Below are 17604 nucleotides of genomic sequence, written 5' to 3'. Positions count from 1 at the left end.
GATCTCTCAGTGGGTGAGCATCTGGGGGACAGTGGCCACCGCTCCCTGGACTTTAGCATTATCATGGAAAAGGATAGAATCAGAGAGGACAGGAAAATTTTTAATTGGGGAAGGGTAAATTATGAGGTTATAAGGCTAGAACTTGTGGGTGTGAATTGGGATGATGTTTTTGCAGGGAAATGTACTATGGACATGTGGTCAATGTTTAGGGATCTCTTGCAGGATGTTAGGGATAAATTTGTCCCGGTGAGGAAGATAAAGAATGGTAGGGTGAAGGAACCATGGGTGACAAGTGAGGTGGAAAATCTAGTCAGGTGGAAGAAGGCAGCATACATGAGGTTTAGGAAGCAAGGATCAGATGGGTCTATTGAGGAATACAGGGAAGCAAGAAAGGAGCTTAAGAAGGGGCTGAGAAGAGCAAGAAGGGGGCATGAGAAGGCCTTGGTGAGTAGGGTAAAGGAAAACCCCAAGGCATTCTTCAATTATGTGAAGAAAAAAAGGTTGACAGGAGTGAAGGTAGGACCGATTAGAGATAAAGGTGGGAAGACGTGCCTGGAGGCTGTGAAAGTGAGCGAGGTCCTCAATGAATATTTCTCTTCGGTATTCACCAATGAGAGGGAACTCGATGATGGTGAGGACAATATGAGTGAGGTTGATGTTCTGGAGCATGTTGATATTAAGGGAGAGGAGGTGTTGGAGTTGTTAAAATACAATAGGACGGATAAGCCCCCGGGTCCTGACGGAATATTCCCCAGGCTGCTCCACGAGGCGAGGGAAGAGATTGCTGAGCCTCTGGCTAGGATCTTTATGTCCTCATTGTCCATGGGAATGGTACCGGAGGATTGGAGAGAGGCGAATGTTGTCCCCTTGTTCAAAAATGGTAGCAGGGATAGTCCGAGTAATTATAGACCAGTGAGCCTTACGTCTGTGGTGGGAAAGCTGTTGGAAAAGATTCTTAGAGATAGGATCTATGGGCATTCAGAGAAGCATGGTCTGATCAGGGACAGTCAGCATGGCTTTGTGAAGGGCAGATCATGTCTAACAAGCCTGAAAGAGTTCTTTGGGAGGTGACCAGGCATATAGATGAGGGTGGTGCAGTGGATGTGATCTATATGGATTTTAATAAGGCATTTGACAAGGTTCCACACGGTAGGCTTATTCATTAAGTCAGAAGGCATGGGATCCAGGGAAGTTTGGGCAGGTGGATTCAGGATTGGCTTGCCTGCAGAAGACAGAGGGTCATGGTGAAGGGAGTACATTCAGATTGGAGGATTGTGACTAATGGTGTCCCACAAGGATCTGTTCTGGGACCTCTACTTTTCGTGATTTTTATTAATGACCTGGATGTGGGGGTAGAAGGGTGGGTTGGCAAGTTTGCAGATGACACAAAGGTTGGTGGTGTTGTAGATAGTATAGAGGATTGTCAAAGATTGCAGAGAGACATTGATAGGATGCAGAAGTGGGCTGAGATGTGGCAGATGGAGTTCAACCCGGAGAGTGTGAGGTGGTACACTTTGGAAGGACAAACTCCAAGGTAGAGTACAAAGTAAATGGCAGGATACTTGGTGGTGTGGAGGAGCAGAGGGATCTGGGGATACATGTCCACAGATCCCTGAAAATTGCCACACAGGTAGATAGGGTAGTTAAGAAAGCTTATGGGGTGTTAGCTTTCATAAGTCGAGGGATAGAGTTTAAGAGTCGCAATGTAATGATGCAGCTCTATAAAACTCTGGTTAGGCCACACTTGGAGTACTGTGTCCAGTTCTGGTCGCCTCACTATAGGAAGGATGTGGAAGCATTGGAAAGGGTACAGAGGAGATTTACCAGAATGCTACCGGGTTTAGAGAGTATGCATTATGATCAGAGATTAAAGGAGCTAGGGCTTTACTCTTTGGAGAGAAGGAGGATGAGAGGAGACATGATAGAGGTGTACAAGATAATAAGAGGAATAGATGGAATGGATAGCCAGCGCCTCTTCCCCAGGGCACCACTGCTCAATACAAGAGGACGTGGCTTTAAGGTAAGAGGTGGGAAGTTCAAGGGGGATATTAGAGGAAGGTTTTTTACTCAGAGAGTAGTTGGTGCGTGGAATGCACTGCCTGAGTCAGTGGTGGAGGCAGATACACTAGTGAAGTTTAAGAGACTACTAGACAGGTATATGGAGGAATTTAAGGTGGGGGCTTATATGGGAGGCAGGGTTTGAGGGTCGGCACAACATTGTGGGCCGAAGGGCCTGTACTGTGCTGTACTATTCTATGTTCTATGTTCTATTTGCTTCATTCCTGCATTCTGACTCACCACCAAGAAACAAGGCTTGCAAGGAATACAGGGGGATTGGAAAGAGAATGTGGACACAAGTGGTAATTAGAGAGCGAAGGGAAAGACATCTAGAGTCATAAATAATGAGAAAGGAAGTTGAATGACAATGAATGGCACAAAGAAAAAAAGAACAGATTCATGAGGACAACTAAAGGATACTGCTACTTTTGCAGTTCAGCTTGGAAAGAAGCTGTTTTACAGCTCTAGCAGTCCAGGTTCAGTCCTGACCTCCACCACTGCCTGTGTTGAGTCTGAATCTTCTTCCTATGACCATATGGGATTCTTCCCACATTCCCCCCCCAAAGAAAACTGACATTTGGTGGAAGGGAGGAGAAGACGGCAGCGCAACGCAGGGCGCATGGCCACTCCAAATTGATATCGTATTTGTTAAATAGGGGCCGTGCACAATCCTGATTTGATGGAGATGGATGTGAGAAGCGCTGAGGAACATCTGGAGAAACTTCTGAAATGCCTGCTTCGCTGCCGCTGCTACTGTGCGATCAAGAATCTCTGGAGGGGAAGGCCCCAAATCCTCGGCTTTGCCTGTTGCCTGAGCTGGGGTCGAAGCGTTCAGCAGAGATGGTGCTCAGTGCTGGAGAGCTGGTTGGAGGCTCGAAATTTTCAGACGGACTCAGAGTCGGACTGTGGTAGGGTGCTTCCAGAATGTTGCATCGGCAAGTTTGCAGCACTGGAAGCTCATGGCAGGGAGAGTTCCTTCCTTCAACCGTCTGCGTGAGAAGATGGGACTTTCAAGAGACTTTGAGACTTTTTTTTACCGTGCCCATGGTCTGTTCTTCATCAAATTAAGGTATTGCTTTGCACAGTTGTAACTATATGTTATAATTATATGGTTTTTGTCAGTTTTTTTTAATCTTGGTTTGTCTTGTGTTTCTGTGATATCATTCTGGAGGAACAAATTGTATCATTTCTTAATGCATGCACTACTAAATGACAATAAGAGAGGACTGCGTGTCTTCATAATCATAATTTAAATCTAATTAATGATTTTAAACCACTCATGGCTCCGTCTGTCTAAGTAGACAATGGATGTGCCCGTTCTGGGATGCAGACTTGGGCAATAAATATGGAGATCTTAGGCTGCCCAGACATCAAGATCCCCCTCTCGGCCTCATGGATGTGGTCCAAAGGAATGTGAAGCAGTACATTTAACATCAGCTTGGCTGCAGGAGCTGCCGGGAGGTGACGTGATACGTCATCCAACCGCCTTAGGGGCCCCACTCCGGATTTGTGTAGGGTTTACTCCTTAGCCTTCTCTTCTCCTGAAGATACCTACAAGGCAGTGGGATCCATAACCCTGGATAGGGGCCCATACCGGGTACTGTCAGCCGAAGCCAGCTGAGTCCGGGACTCGCATAAGGCAGGGTTGTCACACCCCGTAGTAGTGACATATGCAGCCACTACCCACTACCGACTTTAAACCATAGCATATAAGTAAGTGAATGGTAAAATTTAGGGAAGGAGGGATATGTGAAAAACAAAATGTGCTCTCAGTAGGTGCTTGATTATTACTGTGAACCCTGTAGGCTGGGGTGCTTGTTTCTGCCATGCTTTATGATTCTCTTTGAATTTTTGTTTCATTTTTCCCATGTACATTGCCAAAGCAGATCAACATTACCATGGAGAAAACAAGTAATTTGATCAGACAGTAGTACCTTCTCATAATTTTCAATAAGAATCTCAACCACAATATTCTGAAATTTAATGTTCATCATCGCAGCAACAGTTTCTTCTTGGGATCTCATTAGTGTTGGTCCAAATATAACACCCAAGTTAGAAACAGTCATCAGGTTTTTTTCACTGTGAGTGGACACTCTGAAATGATAGAACATGAAAGTATTTAGTGATTGTGAATCGATTGTTACTTAGAATATAGACATTAAAATAAGACATCTGACTATCTAGTAAGCTTAGCAAATTAACTGAAAATGAGTATGGAAGTCTACCTGCTGATCATCATCCAACGTCTAGTTGCTTTCAATACTGAGGATCTTTCCTGAATAAAAATCATCTTTGCTGTTTCCAGCAGTCACCTCCATGTATCCACCATCCTTGTGTAAATTACTTGCATTAAAAATGACTGCTCCACTTTGGAACTTGCGTCTTTACAGGTTCTTCTACATTTTATGATATTAACAACGTATTCTACTTTCACATCCTGGAATCCTTGTTTGGATTCTTTACTGCTACCGTAAGCTAACACGATAGTATAGAAGAGTGACACAAATACTCTCTTGAACTATATCTAATATAAGTACTACTTTCCTTTATTCCAGTTTTTAATTATTCTTTTAATACTGTCCTGTTTCAATTTTGCATTGATCTATGCTAAGTAACATAATTTGCTATTTAATTGCTTCAGTTGTTTTTGCTTCTGCATTGTCTAACCATTTCATTTTTTAGAATTTAAATCTTTCATAATTGAAATTTACAAACATTTTGAGATTCAGCATATTCTGAATAATAAAATGCATCAGTAGGTAAAGAGGTTCCACCTGTATGCACTATGTGGAGTTATCAGGCTGACCTGGATGGATATTCCTAAGCTTAAGTACCACCCACTCCCTCTCTGTGCCTCATCAGCGTGGGGAAAAAATGCTGAAGGTTCACCACGGGTTGCTGGCATTCAGTTTGATGCTACTGGTTCTTAATAGATATACAGGTAGATACTTTATTGATCCCAAAGGAAATTCCAGTGTCACAGTAGCATTACAAGTTCACAGGTGTACACTATTAGAAGAGAAGAAGAATAAATAAAAAAAAGAAATTACCTTAATCTAATCTAACCTAAACAGCCTAACAGGAGGGGAGGGTGGTCATCATTACAGACCCTAATGGTCGAGGGTAAGAATGCCTTCATATAGCACTCCTTGAAGCAGTGCAGTTATCTTAATCTATTACTGAAAGTGCTCCTCTGTTCAGCCAAGGTGGCATGCAGAGCTGTAATTATACCTCAAATGAAAGTCCTGCCAGCATTCACGTTTAAGGTTCACACTTGTTTAATTTCCTTTTAATATTGGGTACTAAAAGTCTTTCGGCTTCCCTAATTACTTCAGCAAGTTGTGAATATTTTTTGAAAAGGGAGGAATTAAACTCATCGAATCATAAATTTCACATGGTAAATATGGATACCCAAGCAACATCTATTTTCTGCTGTGACTGATGGCAAAAAATTCACTATTAATTGCCAGCACTTTAAAACTATGTGTGATGTCAAATAACTGGAGACTAAACAAAATGTTGCCTACAGCTTAAGAAAATGTAAAAGGCTAGACTAATTTAACCAAGGCACAGAATCCAGTCGGCATTTTAAAGATCTTTCATTGCGACTATAATTGTTATTTAATAATTTATAATTCAATAGCAAGGCGTGCTAATTTTGGAAGTCATTGGCGCACGGGGTCTTCAATTTGGTCTTAGAAACTTGCAAACTAGTTACCACGGTTCCACCCTTGGTAAATGAATTTAAAGCACAAAGGCAACTATAAATTAGTCACTTTCCAATACAATTGTATTTCTATGCTACACTGACTATCCTGTTGCTCATGCTACCTATTACTATTTACTATAAATTGCACATTGCTCATTGAGACGGAGACATAACAAAGATTTTTACTCCTTATAAATGTGAAGGAAATCAAGTCAATTCAATAAATATTATTAATGTATTTTATGTGTGATAGGAATAAATGATCCCAAAATAATGCAAAGATTTTTAATGCCCTATTAAGACACATTGCACCATCATATTTTCTATAGGCACAGACTGCTGAAACAAAACCGTCTGGGTTATGCAGTCTGGCCAAAGAATATTTAATGTCCTCTGTTGTTGTCTGATACAATATTTGGCTTTGAAAACAGAACTGCGGCAGAACCTATAACTACAACTACCTTCTCAGCTAGTGATAATAAATGTGGCCTTCCCATATTCTGTAAATATTGTAAAAACACTGTAAAAATTGTAAAAACACTGTAAAAATTGTAAAAACACTAATTTTCTAACACAAACATAAAGCATGTCAGTGGTTTGAAAAGTGTGGTGTAATGTATTTAGACTAAACTACTGATAAATATTGAACTTGTTACATAGACTATTACGAATTATGACGACCACTCCTACCCTTTCAAGATTGATATTTTATCAATTAGTGCTCAGCTGAAAGAGGGAAGAAAGTATATATGCATTGCTATGAGCAAACACTATTTTGATTTTATCCTTAGAACATGTTCCAAGTATTTTCTGTACAATATATGAAATGAGAGTATCATTCTTGAGTTGAAGAATCTTGACCGGGATCTGGGCTGTACCCTCCAAATATCCGAACCTGCCTCTCGGTCTTTTTTGCATGGTCTTACCTTCCATTTTCTATTTATGATTTATAATTTAAATTTTTAATATTTACTATCGATTTGTACTCCAGGGAGCAGGAAGCGCAGAATCAAATATCGCTGTGATGATTGTACGTTCTAGTATCAATTGTTTGGCGACTATTTTAAAGTATAAAGTACAAAGTAAAAAGTCATTACCACAGCCAAAATTGCAGCTTATTTCCTGAGGGTATTTTGATTTTAATTCACGAGCCCGGAGTTACGCATTGCTATTTCTTATGTCTTGATTACTGAGTTAATACTTTACTAATGAGATGTCCTCACTGTTATAGGAAATGAAAAAAACAATTTCAAACAGCAAAATCCCACACAGAGCTCATGCTTGACCTGGTATCACGGTGTCTGGTGTCAATGTTGAAGATTCCCAAGGTTACTCTCCTGCCTCTATAGTACTCTGCCATTGCCTCGGGTAGCTTTACCACGTTGTTGAGGCAAGACACACCCAAGGATTGTACTGGGTGCATCTGGCATGTGGCGAAAAGAAAGATTCTGCAAAGATGATTTAATCGGTATGTTGCTTCACTAGCCTGTGGTTAAACAACAGTTTCCAGATGTTTGTAAGGAAGGCTTTAAAGGCTAACTATGCTGGGAATGACTTTGCTTTGACTGAATTCTGGTCTGCTGAATGGTGCTTCAGGCTTTCCTTTTTTATTTCTGTTATAAGGTAATGTTAAAATGGGACAGCTTGAGAGGCAAATTCAGAGAACAGTTAAAAGTTATCTTTTTGGACTCTAAAAACATTAGTTAACATATCATCAGAGAGATAGGCTCTCCCCTGTGAACCTTCCTTACATTCTAATGGGACTTCACCCTATGACTTTCAGACTCAGATATGAATTCGCAAACTGCTAAGCCAAAATGTCACTCAAACATCACAAAAGAGGACAATATTTACTTCCAAATTAATTTTAAAACTAAAATTGAAAACAACATTTGATGGAGATTCAATAATAAATTTAACTGGAAGTTAAATCATTCAAGCTTTACTCTGATCTTTACTGGCAACACCTGTACACTTCAAATAGATTATATCATCCTATTAACTGCACATATCCATTATTCATTGCTAAATTTTGCGTGAGTGAATTTCAACATTGCGAGACAATGAAATCATGAACTGTGTGAAAATTCAGTAATAACAAGATAAAGCTGTTGAAAATACAAGCTAAATTAGGTGAGCATAATCAATTTAGCAGAAATTGAGTGAAGGTAAGCCACTTACTTCACCAAATGTTTCAGCAGAAGTTCAAGCATCTCTTTGTTCTTATCCGGCAGTTTATAAACTAATGCATGAACAGCACGCACTCTGTAATTCTGATCATCTGACTCTGTAGAAAAGTTCATAGATTCAGTGTACTGATTGTTTTTCATCATTATATACCGTTATTTCAGTTTGTACATTTATTTTGTTTAAAGAAGTATGTATTTTAAATAATTATTATATCAATGACTTAATACACAACTGGCTCTTCTTCACGTCAGCTGCACCAATCTATTACATTAATCACTTCAACATTTGGTTCTTGAGGTACTGAGGGAATATAAATCATTCTATAAACTAATTCTCAACTTAACACAATGGAAGTACAATTGTTTCACCAATTACACTTTCCATGACACATCTTTATTTGCTATCTCGATAGAGAACTTAAATATCAATGTTATTAATTAACGAGCTATCTTCATTCCTACTATAGCTGTGTCTTTTAGCCTGCCTCACTCCCCAGCTTATTTCATAAAAGAGAATTTTCTTTGGTCCTTCAAGATGAAATCTAAGTCTGCTCATTCATTTTTCCGTGAAGTTGAAACTATTACCACTTCCTCCCTCTTCCTGAACTTTGCACCTGCAACCCTCTCTACTTTATAAACACAACAGATTCTGCAGATGCAGGAAATCCTCCCTTTCCAGTCCTGATTAAGGGTTTCAAACGGAAATGTCGATTGTTTATTTTTTCCACAGATACTGCCTGACCTGCTGAGTTCCTCCAGCATTCTGTATGTGTTGCCCTCTCTAATTTATCTCCATTGCAGGCCCATGCCACCTCCAAGCTCATTTTGTCCAAACAACTACCTCCTCTAACCCTTTTATTCTCCTCAAACCATGAACCTCAAACTTCCCTTCTTGGCCTACATACAGGAAATGGCATTGCAGGTCAAGCACTAGCATGGACAGAAGATTGGCTAACTGGCAGGAGGCAAAGAGTGGGAATGAAGTGGGTCTTTTCTGGTTGGCTGCTGGTGACTAGTTATGTTCCACAGGGCTCAGGATTAGGACTGCTTCTTTTTACGTTATAGGTCAACGAATTGGATGATGGCATTGGTGGCTTTGTGGCCAAGTTTGCAGACATTACAAAAATAGGTGGAGGGGCAGGTAGTGTTGAGGAAGCAGGGACTCTGCAGAAGGGCTTAGAATGGGAGAAGGAGCAAAGACGTGGGTGATGGAATATCGTCTAGGAATGTGTAAGGTGATGCACTTTGGTAGGAAGAATAAAGGTGTACACTACTTTCTAAATTCAGAGGTGCGAAGAGACTTAGCAGTCCTTGTGCAGGATTCCCTAAAGGTTAACTTGCAGGATGAGTCGGTGATAAGGAAAGCAAATGCAATGCCAGCATTCATTTCGAGAAGACTAGAATATAAGAGCAAGGATGTAATGCCGAGGCTTTATAAGGCATTGGTCAGACTCCACCTGGAATATTATGAGCAGTTTTGGGCCCATACCTGAGAAAAGATGTGCTGGCATTGGAGTGGGTTCAGGAGAGGTTCACAAGAATGATTCTGGTAATGAAAGGGTTAACATTAACCCTTTCATTCCCAGACTCATTCTTGTGTCCTCTCCTAAACCCACTCCAATGCCAGCTTTTGGCGGCTCTGATCCTGTACTCACTGAGTTTAGAGAAATGGGGGGGGGGGGGAGATGTCAATAAACCCATCAAATATTTAAACGCCTAGGTAGAGTAGATGTGGAGAGAATGCTTCCTATAGTGGGTGAGTCTTGGACCAGAGAGCACAGCCTCAAAAATGAGGGATGTCCATTTAGAACAAAGATGAGGAGGAATTTCTTTAGCCAAAGGGTTGTGAATCTGTGAAATTTATTGCCATAGACAGCTGTGGAGGCCAAGTCTTATGAGGAAAGGTTGAACCATCTAGTGCTTTTCTCTTTGGATTGAAGGGCAATAAGAGCTGATTTGATAGAGTTATATAAGATAATAAAAAAACATAAGATAGGGTGGATAGCCAGCGCCTTTTCTCAAGGGCTGAAATGGCCAATATGAGGGGAGGGGGATGTCAGAGGCAGCTTTTTAACAAAAAAAAAAGAGTATGGTAGATGCATGGATAAAAGAAAAGTGGAGGGCTGTGCAGGAGGGAAGCATGATGTTGATCTTGGAGTAGGTAGAATGATCGGCACAATGTTGTGTGCTGTACTGTTCTATGTTTCATGTTATGCATGCCAAATTGTTTCCAAGTCCTCCACGTATGGAGCAATCGTATCAAGCGAAGATGCCTGGAAATGTGCAGTGGCTTTCAATTTTTATAACGTCAACTTGGATGTCCATTCCTCTACACTGAGCTGTAAATGTGTGATGAGTGAATATTGGTCACTCAGCAAGAAAAGCCTTTACAATAGTCACAAGACCCACTTTGCTGTGAATTAAAATAGACTGCCCAAGCTGGTCCAAGGTCATGGAGCTTGGCAAATCCAAATGCCTATAAAGAGGTCCATAAGAAATAATACATCACATCTTGAAAATTGTCTTCCTTGGGTTCCCTCCTACTGAAACACAACACAATTGATCATAACTTTACTGCTCAACCAATTAAAAACCATGGCACCAATTCACCATCAAATTCACCCTGCTTCTACTTCTCAACAGGCACCAACCCATCCACGAAGTCCCAATCACCTCATTCTCTGCTTCCGGAGGCTTACTTCCAGCCTGTCACTATTTCTACAAGCTGCACCACAAGCTACCTGCTTCACTTGCTATTCAATGGCAATCTTTTGTAAGAATGGTTTTTGTTTGGACTTTCCTTGCAAAGTTGTTCAGTTGCTGGTGAAGCCTTAGGCATTGCTTGCAACAGAACTCAGCAGCTGCAGATTGATGCTCAGAAGTGCCATTGGCCCATTAAGTGTGCAGGTTTAATGAGCGCTCTCCGGAGGAGAAGAATTTCTAGGTCTACCTCCCTTATCAATGTGTAGAAAGGAATACTGAATCTTTGTTGATGTACTACTACTCACTGACAGCAGCAATTAAATCTTTATGCAACTTGTAAGTCATCAATGGCTCTACAAGACACCTAGAACAAAGAGAAAAATATCTTGTTAGGGTCAAAACATTTTGCAACATTAAAGCGCTTCCCAACTAGTTACACTGGCAGTAGTCTTGCAAATATTACTTACAAGCATCTTAGAATTCCCCTTAAGTGCCAAAATAATACTGCCATATGCAAAAATGTAACAAGTGACCTTTGTGATATTTTTTCTATAGGAAAGTGATAGGTCGGCAACCCAGATTTACGCTGAGTAATGAGTTGTACATGTTCAACACTGGCCTATAAGACGCTGTTCAAATGTTGCAGATTTCCCAAGACAATCACTACACCAAACCAACTATACCTCCAAAGGCGAATGCCTGCATTATGACAGAATCCAAAAGGCCCAAGTCACTTAATGTTGGAGCAGAGGGTACTGGCAGAACAGACCAAATTTAACAACCAGCTAAATCACAACTCTTTGGTCAGCCACAGTCAAGGCTTTTAGAACATTGAGACAAGCCATGTATTGCTTCAAAGTCTCAGTCCCTGCCTCGCCATGCTTATTCCAGTTCAGTCCATTCTGCTGAAAGCCGGGTACCTCGCCCTTCAGCAAGACTGAGTGCAGAGTAAGGGTTTCTTCATGTTAACAGACTGCTGCACTCACAAATCCGTGTAGATAGTCAATGTGGCTTCATGGGCAAATGGAAGCTTCCCGGCAATGTCATAGCTAAATGATTCCAATCATATTTCCATTGCATAAAAGGGGCTGTTCAGCCCATCTCTGCTGGCTCATAGAGCAGTCTCAGTAAATCGCAGCTACACAAAAATGATATTCTGGATACAAAGGCTCGCGTCCCTTGTGTTTAAAAATCAGACTTGGTATCCTTTGTCTGCATTTTCCCTACCTGAGGTAGTTTTTAAGTCCACTTGTAATTGTTTTCATATCCCACAATTCAGTGTCAAGATCCATATCAGGAGGTGCTTTCGGAGCTTTGAAAAGAACAGAAACCCTAATATAGTAGGTTTTAACATCCAGAATGAATCAACTTTAAAAAACGTATCAAGTACATAAATATACCATTTTTAGGATTACAAATTTGAAAAGTTTTCTAAGCAAATTATATAAAGCAACTAAATATTAACAGTGAAAACAATACTTAAATTTGGGTTATAAATATATTTGCATATGTCTATATTTGAATGTGATGCAATGGAATTTGCAGCATACACCATTATATTAATAATTGTATTAACATGGAATAGTTTAGCTTAGTGGTTTGGGCACATGAAATAGGTAAAGACTACTGGCGTTAATTGGCATGAAACATACAACTACACTCACTCTCACAATTATAACAAGCACACATGTTCCAATCATCATCACCAGGTGCCATGCCCAGTTTGAGCTTTGACTGCCATGGCCCACAACCTCCTGTTTCGGGTCAAGTGGATCAATTCATTGGTATTCATTTCCAGTTCTCTGGCTGCTGTCTCCATCATCATTTGTCTTTGTCTTCCTCTTGATGATTCTTCCAATCATCACAGTTCTTTAATGCAAGTCCGAACATTACCTAGGGTCTGAATACCATTGATATCTCCAACTTCGGATACATTTCCCCCTCCCCATTTCCTCTTCATTTCCCCACTCTGGCCTCTTACCTGTTCTCCACACCTACCTATCACCTCCCCTTGGTTCCCTTCCTCCTTCCCATTCTCCTATGATTCACTCACTTCTCCTACCAGATTCCTTCTTCTCCAACCCCTTACCTTTTCCACATCACCTCCCAGCTTCTTACTTCACATTCCTTCCCAACCCACTTAGCTTCACGTATCACCAACTAGGTCATCCTCCTTCTCCTCCTCCTTTCTTTCCAGTCCCAATGAAGGGTCTCAGTGCAAAATATCAACTATTTATTCATTTTCATCAGTGCTGTTTGACTTGCTGAGTACCTCCAGCATTTTGCATCTGTTGCTCTGGCTTTCCAGCTTCTGCAGGATCTTGTGTTTCCGAATATCATCTAATGGATTACTCAATACTGTCTATACCTGGGTCAATACTGAGGAGCTCACCACTATGGAGTACGAGGTTGCCTTGAAGATTTTTCTTCATGGAAAGAATTTTCTTTTCTTTCATTTTGAGGCCCTAACTATTATGATCTCTGGTTTTCAAACCTCCAATGGCCAATTTTGGCCGATAGCCGGCTGCTGGCATAGTGGCATCAGCACCAGACTTCAGAGCGAAGGCTCCCGAGTTCAAATCCAGTCGGCCCCCCTGCACACTTTCCATCCATGCTGGGTTAAGCATCAAGCTAGCAACTCAGCCTCATAAAAACAAGGAAGCCTGCTAAAAAAAATGCCGTCATGATGGTGTCCTGATGACTCCACTTGGAGTTAAGGGCTTTCTTCTTCTTCACTCTGCCTATGCCAGTTCCCCAGCCAACCCGCTGCCTCCCCCCGACAATCCCCACCCACGCACCAAAGAAAGTCACATTTTCTTCAATACCCTCACTAATGAAGCTTTAGGAGCTGTCACCAGAGTGTGAGTTTGCTGAGGCAAAGTCACAATGGGCCTGGTCCTACACTGAGGTTTGTATACAGCAACAAGGCCTGGGATTGTAGATTCCAAGACAAACACAGCACGGAATGTTATGTACATTAGAATATTCCTTCAGTGTTCCCAACGAAACTGGTACCAGACACCGCACAGTGATACCTCAACATGTTTTCACATATTGAAGAACACTAGGGCTGAGAATATTTGCCTTTTCCATTATTTCTAGTAACAAAAGTTACTCATGATGTTTTAAGTATTTTAATGGCCATGGGTAAAAATGATGCACGCAGCAAAGTGGTGCTCAGAGTACTTCTATTGCCTGAAGACGTTGGGCAATTACTTGGGGGAGAAAAAGGACTAAAAGTCAAATGACATCATGAGAATTTAACTCATGTACAGGGTGGCACAGTAACGTAGAGGTTTAGAGTACCAGTGACTCGGGTTCAATTCCCAATGCTGCCACCCAGGTTCAACTCTCGACACTGCCTGTAAGGAGTTTGTACGTTCTCCCCATGGCCGCGTGGGTTTCCTCCGGGTGCTCCGGTTCCATCCCACTGTCCAAAGACGTAGTGGTTGGTACGTTAATTGGTCATTGTAAACCGTCCCATGATTAGGCTATGGTTAAATCGGGGATTGTTGGGCGGTGCCCCTCGAAGGGCCAGAAGGGAGGGAGGGGAGGGAAGGGAGGGAGGTATATATGGATAGATAGTATTGAGTGCCTTTCCTTCACTGTTGACTGCACTGTCTGATCACTAAATTTCTGACTACCTGCTGGAAATAATTTTAGAGTTCAGTGTAATAAATTCTTAATCATTAATGCATTAATCTGCATAAATATTTCACAAAAATAACACTTAAACATCTTTGACACTCTATGCTTTTCTGTTCCTTTGAGCAGGTCCTAGACGAGAAAGCTCAACAAAATATCTTACAGTGTAAAAGGTACAATTTAAATTCAAACTGTTGTTTCTCCTAGCTAGTGCCACTATGAGAAGTGGTTAATACTTTCTCAAAATTTTTTTATTTTTACAAAAATTACCTTTGAAGTTTTGAAACCAAGATTATTGACCGCAGTCAAAGAGTAGACATCAAAAAGGAAGATGAGTCAGTGTGAAAAACAGAAAGGATGTCCAGATGGGTCAGTAAAATAAGTAATAATTAAAGCAGAGGTCAACTGTTCTGTGGTCTTCGAGAAGATGCATTAAATTTCAATCCCAATCACCACAACTGTAATAGTGAATATCTTTCCTCACCCTGATTGCAAATAAAACCATACACCTCCAGTGCACTTTCCCCATCTGGGAATTCTACAAAAGATTTTTGACCTGAAACGCTGTTTCTCTTCTCATAAATTGACCAACTTGCTGAGGATTTCCAATACTATTTTTGTTTTAGATTTCCATCATCTGCAGTTTCATTCTACTTTCATTCCCTTCAATGTCTGTTTCCCTTCTCATCTTCAAATTATCATGTCTGCAGTGCTCTCAAAGACCCGGTGTTATACTCTAGCTTATTCTTCACCTACACACTGCTTCTTAAGAGGCATCATGAGCATCATGTGTGGAGTCAGGCTCTTCACATCAAAACTAAATCACGAAGCATATTAAAGGAAAACCTTCACTGCGGCAGTAATCTGCAAGGTCCATGACAAAGTACATGATTCTTGTTCATTTAATTTGAATTACTGGATAGTTGTAAAATAACTATGCTATTTCAATTATTTTGAAATAATAGGTTGTTTCTGAGTGTTGGAGATAAATTTAAATTAACAGATGAGTTACATAATAAAACGATAATTCTTGTTATTTAGTACATTTTTTAATAATGTTTTGAATTGTTGAGTTATCACTCAATTTGAAAAATGTGGCCTAATTCATGAATATGAATATGTTTTTCTAGCATGTCATTTTGGCAGGTAATCTTGTGCTTTTGGTATATAATCATGAGACATCATTCATGCCTTCCGAATGAGCTCTTATTGCTCTCAACAACTTCAAAGATTATAAAAGGATCAGGTAAAATGCAGTCCTAATTAAGTTTCAGTAATACGGTCTCTTAAAGTTCCGTTCAAAGAAAGGCCGTCTAGCATAAAGAAATACAAAAAAACAAGAAACCAGTAGCCAGTGGATCATGGTTTTAATTTGTACAAGTTAGTTGTTTAATAATGAAAGAAAATGCTTTGGAATGTACCAAATTCTTTAATTAAAAATTAAGAATTTATTACTTTAAAAAATCTATTTCTTAAACATAACTACTTTGCTTTACAAGTATTATTGTAAAACAGACCCTTTGACGCTCGGTCCGGTCTGCTGCCTACGATATTCCAATGTTCACCATTGTTTTTTGTGTCCTAGTGGTCCAATCATTCTGGTTATCCGTAGATGGAGGGGGCTGTGAAGAGCTATACCAGGTGGCCTTTTGGCAGAGCACGCGATCAAAAATTTATAAGCTGCGTATAAATGCCACTGATATGCACCAGCAGCTGACCTCCAGCTCATTCCTGACTTGCTCAAACACAGAAGTTGGAACAAAACATCTCAAAAGTTGCTGCTAACTTCCAGCCTTTATTTGGGTAGATTAGTCAATTAAAATGATGAACTTTAGCACTACATGAAAGCAATGTTGCTTTATGAATACTGTGATCCTTGAGTGCAGCAAGAATGGCTCCATCATCCAACTTTTGCGGACACTTTTAAATTCTGTTCAAAGCTAATTGATTACTTTTTTTAAAACACATTAGCAGCAAATGAATGTCTGGGTTAGAGCCTCTATGTAAATTACTAACTATGTGTAGCTACAATATACCTCTACTTACACAGCACATTTCAAATAGACACATCACTTTATGCTTGCTTGCTCTTTTTTTTTTAAGTACAATTGTCTACCATGAAAATGTGGTTGGTATTTTCTATTAACCTGAATTCTCTAGGTTTATTCCAATTTCTCACTGTTCCATCTTTATGTTGCATGATGTCTTTCATTCCTCATGTTCATCCTTTTATTGTTCTCTACTATCAGCATCACAATTTCTTTATTATCCTGGCTTTATTTACTAAATCATTATGTAATTGATTTGCTATGTGTCCTGAAATGAGCAGCAACATCCTTTGACTCCTTAAAATGCTTCCTGCTTGCCTTCCGAGTCTAACGATCAGCTCTCATGTCTACACTTCTGGCCGTTCTGAGCTTCATAATTACCATAATACACGTGCAATTCTCACATCGTCCTTTACTGCTGAAGTTGCTTTGGGGAATCCTCGGATTTTGTTTCACGTGGAATCCTCTTGTTCACTTCGACAACTCAGCATAGACTGCTATCACAAGGGAAAGGATGGCTGCTGGGTGTTTAAAAGGTACAGGGAGAGAGGTAAAAGAGGTGGAGGAAATCATGTGCTAATCAATGATAGTATCACAACTGCAGAAAGGAAGGATATTGTGGAGGGATTGTCTACTGAGTCAGTGTGGGAGGAAGTCAGAAATAGGATGGGAGGAATCACTCTATTGGAATTATTCTATAGACCATTGCCCTTCCCAATGCAAAAGAGGTGCTGAGGAACGCATCAGTAGGCAGATTTTGGAAAGGTGAAAAAAATAACAGCATTGTTGTACTGAGTGACTTCAACTTCCCTAATATTTATTGGTACCTCCTTAGTGCATGAGGTTTTGATGGAACAGAATTTGTTAGGTGAGTCCAGGAAGGATTCCACACAACATGTGGAGAGGCTAAACTGGATCTAGTACAAGGCAACGAACCTGGTTAGGTGACAGATCTCGTGGTGAGTGAGCATTTTGGAGACAAGTGACAACAACCCCCCTGACCTATATCGTAGCCTTGGACAAGGATAAGAGCAGCCAGTATGGGAAAGTACTTAAATGGGGAAGGGCTAATAAGGAGGGCATTAGGCAGGAACTTTGGAAAGTAGGTTGGAAACAGATGTTCTTAATATCTCCATCAAAGTCAAAAAAAACAAAGGAGTTGATTGTGGATTACAGGAAAAATGGAGACAGGCTAGCCCCTATTGACAACAATGGGACTGTAGTTGAGAGGGCGAGTAGTTTCAAGTTCCTC

General features: G+C 40.5%; 1 protein-coding gene across 2 annotated transcripts in view; it reads right to left on the bottom strand.

Moving 5' to 3' along the window:
• The window catches only part of arhgap42a (Rho GTPase activating protein 42a), a 304678-nt gene that overhangs the window by 27296 nt on the left and 259778 nt on the right, over nucleotides 1-17604 (bottom strand). For both annotated transcript variants that reach the window (XM_072263438.1, XM_072263439.1), the window contains 4 exons: nucleotides 11887-11971; nucleotides 10965-11023; nucleotides 7949-8054; nucleotides 3993-4152 (listed from right to left, as the gene is read on the bottom strand). In XM_072263438.1, coding sequence (XP_072119539.1) covers nucleotides 3993-4152; nucleotides 7949-8054; nucleotides 10965-11023; nucleotides 11887-11971 — 410 coding nt within the window. The remainder of the gene's footprint in view (nucleotides 1-3992; nucleotides 4153-7948; nucleotides 8055-10964; nucleotides 11024-11886; nucleotides 11972-17604) is intronic.

Source organism: Mobula birostris, chromosome 7 (assembly GCF_030028105.1).
Source record: "Mobula birostris isolate sMobBir1 chromosome 7, sMobBir1.hap1, whole genome shotgun sequence".
Lineage (NCBI taxonomy): Eukaryota > Metazoa > Chordata > Chondrichthyes > Myliobatiformes > Myliobatidae > Mobula > Mobula birostris.
This window is presented reverse-complemented; position numbering and strand designations above follow the sequence as displayed.